The sequence below is a fragment of the Rattus norvegicus genome, chromosome 9 (genome assembly GCF_021556685.1).
Source record: "Rattus norvegicus strain SHRSP/BbbUtx chromosome 9, alternate assembly SHRSP_T2T, whole genome shotgun sequence".
In the NCBI taxonomy this organism is placed as follows: domain Eukaryota; kingdom Metazoa; phylum Chordata; class Mammalia; order Rodentia; family Muridae; genus Rattus; species Rattus norvegicus.
Window position 1 is genome coordinate 120,337,706 of NC_141542.1, and position 12,156 is coordinate 120,349,861.

The window sequence follows — 12,156 nt, forward strand, 5'->3', positions numbered from 1 at the left end:
TTCGGCATTATTACGTGTAAGGGACTCTAGGGACAATAATGAGGATTCCCGGCAGCAGCAGGTACTGGCCAGGACTCGGTGGTCTCTGCATGGGAAGAAATGCCCAGTGTTTGTGGCCAGGGGGCAGGAGAAGGGGATCCTGCTTGTCTAGAGATCACTCAGCTTTGGGAACCACATAACCCCAACATCAAACGGTGTGAGTAAATGAATGGGACCCACTTTAAAGCAGGACAGAGAAGAGCCGAATCCCAACAAGCACCCTTCAAGAGCTAAGCAAACAACACTGTGAAAACTCCCAGCTCCTGTGCTGTGCTCTGGGGCCTTCAGGACTTGTTGGGTAACTGTTCTCAAATAAAAGAATGGCTCTGGAAAGCAGCCACAGCGTTCTGCACCAAGGAGATGTGCCCAGAACACAGCACTGTATTTACCTGTACATAGGATTGAGCTAATGAAATTACGCATGATGAAATCTGGACAGGCTTGAAGTGTCCTCTGGATGTTTCTATTCCTACAGAACTTCCCTCAGCCACCTCCACAACAAGCTGTTCTTGAACACGAATCCTAGCCCAGCGTGTTTATTTTAACACAGTTTGGATTGTGTAAGATTCTCTTGGGGAGGGGCTGGGGATTTAGCTCAGTGGTAGAGCACTTGCCTAGGAAGCGCAAGGCCCTGGGTTCGGTCCCCAGCTCCAAAAAAAAGAACCAAAAAAAAAAGATTCTCTTGGGGAGAAGTTTTAAAAGACCCCCACCACCGCCACCTAGTTTTCCTGAAAGTTGACAGTCTAGGGGAAAAGCCTGTTTTACAAATGTTTCCACAGGAATGCAAAATGTGGAAATAAATTCCAAACCTATGAGCTAGGCCAGCATGGCTGGGACAGCCACTCTAACACACACGGCTCAAGGCTGCTGTGCTCCGGTAACCGCTTCCTGTGGGCTCTGCCCCTCTGCAACAGTTCTGCTGTCTGCGACTCTTCTTTCTCTCCATTGTCCAGGGCCTCGGCTTTTCCCTTCAATGTCAATTGTGTCTAGAAGTCGATAGATGACTGTTTCTGATCCTGACTCTCTGGACCCTCCAGATTAGGGGTCTGATCAAGTTTGCTACGGCTCGGCAGGACTTAACTCTTGATAATGGCCTCACCGATTCTGCCTTGGGGATAGAAAGTCTTTGTGGAATGTGGCACTGTCTCATCCATGACCAGAAGTCACGCCTAGCAACTGTCCTCTGGTTACTATAACAGAGATGACACTAAAAGAATGTATTGTTTTATTGTTTTGCTTTTAAAAAAGAGGGTCTCTCTATGTGGCCCCGACTGTCCTGGAACTCACTGTGTAGACCAGGCTAGCCTTGAACTCCCAGAGATCCACTTACCGCTACAGGAGTGCTGGAATCAAACTGTGCACCACGCCTGGCCCTTAGGAAACGTTTACTCTTAGGATAAAGACTCTGATGGGAGGAGCGAGCTTGGATGCTATAAAGAACCAGAGTGGACCAGGAGACAGGTGGTGGCCTTAGTAACAAAACCCACAGAAGGCTCAGGCCCAAGAGGACGAGAGCAAAGGAAATGAGAGAAGAAAGAGGGACTAAGATATCAATGAGGATGCCCGGCGAGATCTGACAACTGGGTAGAAATGAGAAGACAACAGAGACCGCCAGATCTGGAAGCTGACAGAGTCTAAGGAGCCAGAGAAGGACGGAGCTCCAGGGTACAGTGCTTGCCTAGCGAGGCTTTATCCCCAGTACTACAAAATAGACAAGTGAAAATTAACCACAAGAACACACTTGTGTTCAAAATCTTGTAACAATATCTAAAATATATGCTGGTTTTAACAAAAAAAAGAAAAATTAGGAAAAAATGCCCAGGCAGTGAAAGCCATGGCTGTGTTACAAAGAAGAGAGCCAAGGGGGGGGCTACCAACCCAGTGACTTCATCTGCAAGTGTCAGATTTCAGTGGGAGTGACGTCAACAGAAAGACTTTTGCTATAAAAAAAAGAAAAAAGAAAGCCTCCCCACCCCCAAACCGGCACCCTGCTCCCTCTTGAAAGTGATAAACTTTTTCTAAAATAATTTTTTTTTTTTTTGGTTTACAAAGAAAATTGAGCAATTTAGCTCCCGCATGACTCTTGTCTCCAGCTCAAAGCTCCTGTGGTTAATGTCTTGCATTAGCATAAAATGCCAGTTCCAACAGATGAGCTAATATTAATCTATTATGGCCAGTCACAGCCTTCGGTTTCTGCACAGGGTTCTCTTGGTTTTACACTCTGTGCATTTTGATAAGTGTCGAATGGCATATCTCCATCATTACAACACTACACCGTTATCAATCTCTTTGTCATAGTTCCTCCTGTCCTGTTGTCTGTTGGTTTGTTTGTTTCTTTTGTCTACTTGACAAAAGCTAAGGCCATGTGGGAAGAGGATTCTCAACTGAGAAAACGCCCCCATAAGACTGGCCTGCAGGTAAGCCTGTAGACACTTTTTTGATTGGTTGACTGATTGGTTGATTGATTGATTGATTGATTGATTGATTTGGAAGAGGACTGCCTATAGTGGAAAGTGCCATCCCTCAGTAGGTGATCTTGGGAGCGAGTCAATAAGTAGTGCTCCTCCATGGCCTCTGCCTCAGTTCCTGCCTCCAGGTTCCTTCCTTGAGCTTCTGCTCTGACTTCCCTTCAGGACAGACTGTGAGCTATAAGATGAAGTAAGCCCTTTTCCTCTCCACCTTGTTTTCAGTCATAGTGTCTATCATAGAATAGAAACCTAACTAGAACTCTCCCTCAACCTGATGACTACCAGATCGACCTGTTTATCTAACAACAGTTGAAAATTTGATTCAGAATAATCACGTATGATACTGATGAGACTCCTTTTAAAACGACATAGGGTGGGAGCTACAGGAAAGAGACAGGACAGGTTGGGAGGTCACGTGTACATAATGACTCAATTCACTCATGTGCTATACGTTTCACATTTTCTATAATAAAACAATTTTCCAAAGTTGCCCCAAATGCGCCATTACAAAGTAGCCATCGTTAGCAAGTTAACAGTCAACCTTACAAGAAAGAGAATCTTGGGAGAACCTGTTATTTATTATTGTATGTTACATGGTTTGAAGATATGAATTCAGGATTTTATATAAACTACTCTGTGGTATTTGTTTCACAATTTGTCTTTTTAGGTCAGTAACAAGAGTCACATCATTACTTTAAATCACTAGTTTATATTAGTGTACCACAATTTAAGAAAACAAACTGTGTCTCAACTTTGGTGCAGTTTAGTCATTTCCTGTTTTCTCTGACTGTGAATAAAATTACCAGAAAAGTTCTGTACAAAGTCAAGAGCCAGCAAGAGCCCAGACTTAAAGCTGACACCATGTGACTCCACATACCGTCCTCTCACCAGCTATGAGACACGGCAAGTCACAAGATGGCGTCCTCATGGTAAAATAGGGATGATAGCATGTCTACTTAACAGGAGGGAGACATCAGTGAGTTAACACACACTTTAGCCCTTCTCACAATGGCAAGGAGCAAGGGTCCCACACATGAGAGGCTTTACTACAGTTGGACCCTGTATCTGCCTCTCTCTCAGGTTTTAATTCACGGTTGGTTACACTGTCCATCAAAAACACAGTTGGGTCTACGATGGCCGTGTCTATGTTGAACATATATACTCTTTCGTGTCATTACTCCCTAAACAGTACAGTATATATTTATAGTATATTTATAGTGTTTACTGTGCTTGGGTATAAATACTCTTGAGATGGAGAGGCGTGAGGAGGATTGCGTTTCTGTTTACATCCAAAAGCTATGGCATTTTAGACAAGAGCTTAGCATCTGGAGATTTGGTACCCTTGGAGGGCCCTACACCTAAACCCCCAGAGACACCAGGGCCAAGGACACGGTGTTTTGCACAACTGAGAACTCCTTCCCACGGCTCAATGTGGGAGCTTCTGATAATCAGCATCTTCTCTGCTGGCCTTTGCCAAAGTAACTTTCATGGTGGTAAGGAAGGGAAGGGCCTCCTCTTTATCTTCATTCCACAGCTTGCTGTTCTGTTACAAAATTTTCAAAGGTTTTTGTTTTGTTTTCAGACTTCTTTAACTCGATCTAAACCAAGTAACTACCGTGGAATTACAAAACCCTGTGGGCGTACAATAGCCAGGGAACTGTGCAACAATGTTTGCAGAACAAGGCACATTGCTCTTTCCTAGTCTCTAATTCTTCCTAGCTTAGAGAGTTGTTTTCCTCTCTAACTGTATCAACTCTAGGAAAAAGCAAACAGGGAGCTAGGTAGGTGTTTGAGGGCTTGAAAGGCCATTGAGGATGGACCCCAACCTTAAAATCAGCAGTTTAGAAAGCCAGGAACTGAAACTGCAGGGACTCTGTTTACTGGTCAAAGGGATAGGAGCTGAGTCATGGTATGTGACCTGGGTGGAGACATGCCCTTCTGAGTCAGCAGAAAGCTTCAGGTTTCTGGTAAAGAACAGCACCAGGGTCCTCTCTCTAAAGAGTTGATTCAAATGGGTTTGCCAATCACTTGGATGGGAAAACGCCCCTCAGAAGAAGCTGTTTATTCTAGAGGCTTAGAAATAGTAGAAAGCCTGGTTAAAATATAGGTAAGCACAGTCTTTTTGACCACTTTCCACTCTATTAAGTAAACCATCAGGTAAACCCTGCCTATCTTCAACAATGTGTGTCTCACCTGAATTCTTCCAACTGACCAGAGAGTCAGAGGGAGGCCAGAGAGAGATCCTGGCAACACAAACCAACCGAAGCATTTCTCATTTGTTCTTAAACTAATACAAAATAACCCAAAACAAAAAACCACAGTCCAATGACATCGATGTCTCTGAGGTTTGTTTGAGGAGAAGATTATAGCTCCATGACTAAAAGCACCCATGGAAGAAGGAGTGTATTTGGGCTTCACATAAGAGAGTTGGTGTGGTGGGGAGGGTGTGTCATCAGGTGGCTGGAGCAAGACCCCGAGAGACCACATCCTCAGCCACAAACACAAAGAAGAGAGTGCAAAAGCAAAGTGGGGTGAAGCTATAAATTCTGTTCTTCCCCCACTAAGGCTCCATTCCTAAAGGTTCCAGAACCTCGACAAAGAGAATCACCAACTGGGGACCAAGTATCCAAATACATGAGCCCCTTGGGGATACACTTCTCATTCAGATCACCACGCCGACCCACTTTGAAATTATTTCCCAAAGCCTAAATGAAGATTGTGGCTTCATCTGAGGGGAGGTTGCTGAGGACAGGCTCCTCAGGCTGTTAGCCAGCAGCATTGAGCTGTGGTTCCCACTGGTACCTCCATTGAGCTCCAGTTATCTCTATCCTAGATTCATTGATCATCCCAACTGATTGAACATTGCCTCAATGTTTCTTCTCCTAAGGAGGAGTGTCTTTGTAAATGTTAACTTGCCTAAAACATAAGACTTTGCATTGCAGTGAGAATATCACATCCTTTCCTCATTACAAGACCCTGTCTCTGCCCTCGGCTGATCCCACCTATCAGCTCCCATCACAGGGACTTAACTACTGTGGTCCCTGGTAAATCTGCAGCTCCAGATTAACCATTTCCTTGGGAAGATAGTCTTCACCAACCTAAAGTCCCTACCTGTCATCCTCTCTTACAGTCCTTGCCTTTTGGTGTCATAGGACTTATTGTCAGTGTCTGTTGTCCACCATGATGTCTAGCATGATATCAAATTCATAAAGGGCCACACTAGGTATTTTTTTTGAATAACTGAAACAGATTCTAGGCTTGTCCAATTTGTTGGTATTATTCATACATAAGTCTCCACAGAAAATAATTATATTTCTTTTAATCTAGTGAGCCCATAAAAATGTTGCTTTCTGGAACATTATTATGAAATATGGGTGTGTGTTTAGCTCTTTATTGTTTACCAATGTCAGCTTCATGAACACTGTGAAAAAATGTCTGCTGCTAGAGAACTTACACATGGGGCAGACATTTAGGGGATCACAGAGAGACAGAGCACATTCACACGTCAAAATGGCAAAGAGACCATTAATTAGCGAATGCTCAAGGCTCACACGAGGGAGAGTTGGAACAGAGGCTGGTTCACTGGAAGAAGGAGAATTGAAAGGACCTGGAAGGAAGAAGGTTTGCAAAAGGAGAAGGAATGTGGTCCAGTGTGGTCCAGAGTCAGCAGCCATACAAGGAAGAGATAAGGAGCAGGGCTGAATCTCCAGCATCTGCATCCTCCCTCCTCCAGAGCAGAGCACTGCACAGTGCTCTAGAAGGTATCAATGCCTTTTGTTCTGGGTTTTCAACACTGTAACAGCGGAGCAGCAACAGAACAGTCTTTATGTTGCCTTGCAACATTTTAAAAAGAAAATCAAGTGTACAATCATTTCCTTAGCCAAGAAGGAAAAATAAACAGCGCCTGGATAAAACTGTGAAGGAGAAAGTGAGGGACATACAACAGGACAAAGCAGGTCTGAAGATGGGCCTCAGAGGAAGGCATCTGAAAGAACAGACACCACGGCATGCAGTACCACAGAACAGACGGCCTGGATCAGCCAGGATCCAGTGGCAAGGACCCTTTGTAGAGAGATCAGCAGTAGTCGTTACCCAACATCATGTTTCAGTGAAGAGTTTGCAGTTCGAAAGTGTATTGGCTTCCTCTTGGAAAGCACGGTTGTCTCATTTCTGGTGTATGAACACCATGGGAATAAAACAGAAAGGCATTTGTGTCTTGATCCAAGCCAGTGTGAATTAATTTGTGTGAGCACAACCTTTTAAACAGGGTATTATCCTCACTGCTCTTTCCTGGTTTTATCGTATCTTTTCTCCTGGGCATGTTTGTCTCCGCCACATTGCCTTGAGAGCAGAGGTGTCAGCAGTCCCCAGCTCTATTTTAAGCTTGAGTAGGAGCGCATGTAACATAAGTAGGGACCACGCAAAGGAAACTGATGAAGTCTGCTGCAGTGTATTCGGTTGCAGTCGGAATGGTACTATGGCTATACGACCCCATTTTGAAGCAATTAGCCTGGAAGAGGGAGGTGCCAGAGCTCGTGCACATAGTGGAGAGAGACTGAGATAGAAGTAGATGGGTAGAGATGATAGACAGACAGATGGACAGACACACAGGCAGATGGATCAACAGAGATGGATATACTAGGATAGAGACAGACAGAGATGGAGAGCTAGAAATAATGGGAAGAGATGGAAACAGCTAGAAGTATAGACAGACGGATAATGATGGACAGACACTGGTACATAGAGACAGACAATATTACAGTGGAGTAAGCCTATTGATGGGAGAGGAGGGACAGATAGACAGTGGATGTAGGACATGACTACAGGCTCCACCACAAATCTACACGCTTTCTCTGCTAAGTGTTTATAACTAAGGAAACATTTGGGTTTTTGACATGAAGAGAAGACATGGGCTTATGTTGGAATTACTGGGAAGCTGCAATTAGTCCATTGCTCAAACAAAAGACTTGTTTTTCTAAGTGAAGCAGACCACCGGAATATGAGGAGCTAACTATTCAAAACCTTCGTTGCTGTGACCCACAAAGACGCCTGGCGTGGACAGGGATTTAGGGCGGTGGAGTTCTACAAAGAAATCTTTCTGAGGTGTGAGAACTTGGTGTCTGGGCTTCTTGTTCTCTTTGAGGTCTTTATTTGGCTTTAAAAAATTTAATAATGATTTTCGTCAAGCTCAGAGGGTCTCCTCATATAGAAATTGTGAGTTGAGTTTAGCATAATAAAAAACAAAACAGAGCTTCCTATGTGATCCCTGCCTTGCTTCGACTCAGGGAGCTGACACCGAGGAGCAGGCTCTACCAAACAGGGCAAGCCGTCCAGCCGGAGGCACTGGGGGTAAGGTGTAGCTCATTAAAACTGCCCGAAGCTGGTTGTGCTGATGGTAATCCCAAGACTTAGGAGGCTGAAGGAAGAGCATTGTTATAAGTTCAAGGCCAACCTGGGCTACAGGGCAAAACCCTATCTCAAAAAATAAAATAAAATAAATAAACAAATACAACAACAAAACACTTTTTAAAAGATAATGTTTAACAAGTGCACACACCAGAAAAACCTGACACCGCTGGATAAGAATCAGCTTACTCTAGGGCAATAAAGGGTTCAGCGTAGTAAGTTCAGAACAGACTTCTCCTAGTTTCCCGGAGTGACACACCACAGAGGGCATGGTTCCCAGTCTGTCACAAGAAGCAGCTGGGATGTGAGAACATGGGCGGCCAACACCAAATCACAGCAGAGCCTTAAGATTAACCATTCTGCCAGGGAGCTTGCAGTTTCCCTGTTGCACGTGTAAATAGCAGGGAGGGGTTAAAATACACAGGGAGGTGGACGGAAGGGAAGCAGCCCAGTCACCATGGTGGCTGTTGGGAGGGGCTGAGCATCCTTTCGCACACTTGCACACAGCAGAAGCAATTCAGGGCAGAGTTCTCCAGTGCCCGTGAATTCTCCTTCAGGCAAACAAACCAAAGGTTCTCTGCTGCTCTCAGAAACCAAAGTAGAGGACAGGAACCAGGAAAATGTAAAATAGCTGGAACCTGAGAGCTACCAGCCTTAAGTGACCCCAGGTGCGGAATCCCAGTGAGTGGGCATCATGCCTCGTGGAACTGCGCAGGGCTGAGGCTTTTGGATAAGGGTTCTGATCCTCCCACAGAGGGTCCCCAGGAAGTCCTCCACTGAATATGGAGGTTTCTCCCAGCCTCTAACAACAAGCTGACACACTGAGGTTTTGCAAAGTTCCATGCGCAGCAGGCATTTCTCCGGTGGAAGCTGGAACGCAAGTTATGGCCGGAGCTTACGAAGGTGACATCTGGTGTGCTTAGAACTGAACAGCTGCAGACAGATGTGTCAGCATAGCCACCCGAGGTAAACAGCCTATGTGAGTCATCCATGGGGAAACACCATAATGAAGGAGAGGCACAACCTGACCTAGGGCCGTCACTTCTCATGAACGGGGATAACAGAAAGTTCATGAATGAACCCTCTGCCCGATTCCCAACTTCAAGTCACACGAGAGGGAGACATTTGTGTGTGTGTGTGTGTGTGTGTGTGTGTGTGTGTGTGTGTGTGAATGATGACGTGGAAAAATAAATCACTCTAAGGTCCCGTGACTGTGTTTGCTTAGAGTCACTTGATTTAATGGCTGAACTTCTACCACACCAGCATCTACTTTATCTCCACCACCAAAAGACGGAATGCAGTGCCTCAGAGCACATGATTCCAAGTACATACTCTGTCCTTGCAACGATTGTGACACACTCGTCCACAGAACAGGAGGAGCAGAGTGAGGCACAGAAGTAGGGACAGTTAGGAAGTCTGAGGCAAAATAGTCTCTCTCTGAAATGGCTGCATAAACAAGACTGGCACAGCAGCAGCATCAATAGAAAGGGGTGGACAGTCCCAGCCAGCCAGGGAACCTCAAATAATGATCAAATAATAATCCCCCTCCCCCTGTGAGAAGCCCATTTGTCAGGTGTCCAATGCAGAACAGTCAGCCTTGAAACCATGTACATACAACAAACCCGAACCTGAACTCAGAGAGCTGTACTTACAGATACGAGTATACACATGCACATGTATATATATGTATAGAACAATAATGATGAGGGGAAGAGATTATCAACTTGGAAATGATGGGGAACACGGAAGGGGGTGGAAGGAGAGAATCTGGAAGAAGTTCGAGGGAAGAAAGGAAGTCAGGAAGTGATCATTTAACTTCAATTAAAAAATATTTTTAAGGGGTTGGGAATTTAGCTCAGTGGTAGAGCGCTTGCTTAGCAACCGCAAGGCGCTGGGTTCGGTCCCCAGCTCCGGAAAAAAAAAAGAAAAAAAATATTATTAAGAATTAAATTAAAGCCAGCTATCATACTCCGAAAGAAAGAAAGAAAGAACAAAAGAAAGAAAGAAAGAAGGAAAGAAAGAAAGAAGGAAAGAAAGGAAGGAAGGAAGGGAGAAGGGGAGGAAGGAAGGAAGGAAGGAAGGGAGAAGGGGAGGAAGGAAGACAGACAGACATGAATGGAAGGAGTGTAAATACACTCAGAGCTGCAGGGCTCACAGCATGACTTCAGTCAGACTCTTGGGGGTTCCCTGACAGCATTAGATAAATTCACACAGATGAAAGGCTGGTTTTTGACTCCTCCCCCAGAGCACAATCGTGCAAGCTAAGTCAGGCTGAGAAACAAGCTGGCACTTACTGATCCCCTGAAAGAGCTCCTCGATGTTAATGGCATTCTTCGCACTTGTCTCCACCACGAGGGCACCTATGGATTCAGCGTACTCCTTAGCATCCTTCAGGGGCACCTCCCTGGGAAAAGAGGTCAGACAAGAAATGAGTGCCTTTTGGCGAAACATGAAAACTCAGGCGGCCAGACAAACAGCACTCGTGGAAACCTTGCTTTCCTATAGAATAACAACTTAATCACTTCTCAAGCATTGAACACCTATGACGGGCGCAGCTTAGAAGCTGGTTTCTATCAGGCATGGTAGCACATGACTTTAAGTCTGTGAGTTCAAGACCAGCCTGGTCCACACTGTGAATTCCAGTACAGTCAAGGTCACAGCGAGAAACCCTGTCTCAAAAAGAAAAAGAGGAGGAGAGGGGGAGGAAGAGAAGGAAAAAGAGAAGTAATTGGTCTCTGGCAACCATGGACAAGCCACACATTTATAAAACAGTGCACTCTCCACAGAAGGAGTGAATTTCTAGACAGGAGAGAAAATGGTTTTAAGTATCGGTTATGGATGGATAGTCCAGAACATTCCAGGTTGCAGAGCCAGGGGACAGTGCCTTCAAAACTCACATTGAGATTTAATGGCCATGACGAAAGATGGAGAAGTGAGACCTCTAAGAAGACTAAGCTAGGGGTTGGGGATTTAGCTCAGCGGTAAAGCGCTTGCCTAGCGAGCGCAAGGCCCTGGGTTCGGTCCCCAGCTCCGAAAAAAAGAAAAAAAAAAAAAAAAAAAAAAAAAAGAAGACTAAGCTAGAGGGCTGGGGCCAATGTGTTTACGAGACAGCGAGCTTGACCCCTCTTTTGCCTCTTTGCCTTTCCACCTTGGAAGTCAGTGTTCTATCCTCAGCATAAGACGGTTCAAGCACCATCTTGGAATCAGAATCAGCAAACCTGCCGGCTCCTTGATACTGAACTTCCCAGCCTCCGGATTTGCGAGTCTGTGTATTTGGGGCAAATTATCCAGTCGGCGGTATTCTGTTACAGACTAAAAGAGACGACAGCAGGCTACTTTCAACCTTTATTTTTCCATCACACGACTCAACACTAACAACGATACACTGTGCATGCACTAGTGTGTAGCTTTTGACATGTTTTATACATGGCAGTTTGGCCGTATCTGAAGGTTCAACATCCATGTACTTAACTAATTGCAGATTTAAAAAATAAAATACACCAAACCAGTGTGTCTATACCCAACATGTGTAGACTTCCCACAGACATCACTTCCTATGTGACACTGAGCAACAAGCTCCTGACTCAGTGAAGAGGAATGAGAGTGGCCCTTAGGGGCTCACATGTTTGAACTCTTGGTCCCCAGTTGATAGAACTGTTTGGAAAGGATTAGGGGGTGTGTCCTGTTGGAGGGGGTGTGTCCTGTTGGAGGAGGTGTGACCTGTTGGAGGAGGTGTGAGCTGTTGAAGGAGGTATGTCCTGTTGGAGAGGGTGTTTCCTGTTGGTGGAGGTGTTTCCTGTTGGAGGAGGTGTGTCCTGTTGGAGGAGGTGTGTCCTGTTGGAGGGGGTGTTTCCTGTTGGAGGAGGTGTGTCCTATTGGAGGAGGTGTGTCCTGTTGGAGGAGGTGTGTCCTATTGGAGGAGGTGTGTCCTATTGGAGGAGGTGTGCCCTGTTGGAGGGGGTGTGTTCTGTTGGAGGGCGTGTCCTGTTGGAGGGGGCGTGTCCTGTTGGAGGGGTGTGTCCTGTTGGAGGAGGTGAGTCACTGGGGGCAGGCTGTGAGGTTTTAAAAGACTTATACCATTCCCAGTGTGCACTCTTGCTTTCTGCTTGTGGACCAAGATAGGAACTTTCAGCTATTCCTATGGCGTCATACACTCAACTGTAAGCCCAACTACACACTTACTTTTATAAGTTGCCTTTCATGGTTATCACAGCAATAGAAGAGCACTGAATACATACGGCAT

The 12,156-nt window shown here is 45.4% G+C and overlaps 1 protein-coding gene across 2 annotated transcripts in view; it reads right to left on the bottom strand.

Moving 5' to 3' along the window:
* Positions 1–12,156, bottom strand: part of Rab31 (RAB31, member RAS oncogene family) — a 127,824-nt gene that overhangs the window by 5,864 nt on the left and 109,804 nt on the right. For both annotated transcript variants that reach the window (NM_145094.2, XM_087564730.1), the window contains 1 exon segment: positions 10,208–10,317. In NM_145094.2, the coding sequence (NP_659562.2) occupies positions 10,208–10,317 (110 nt within the window).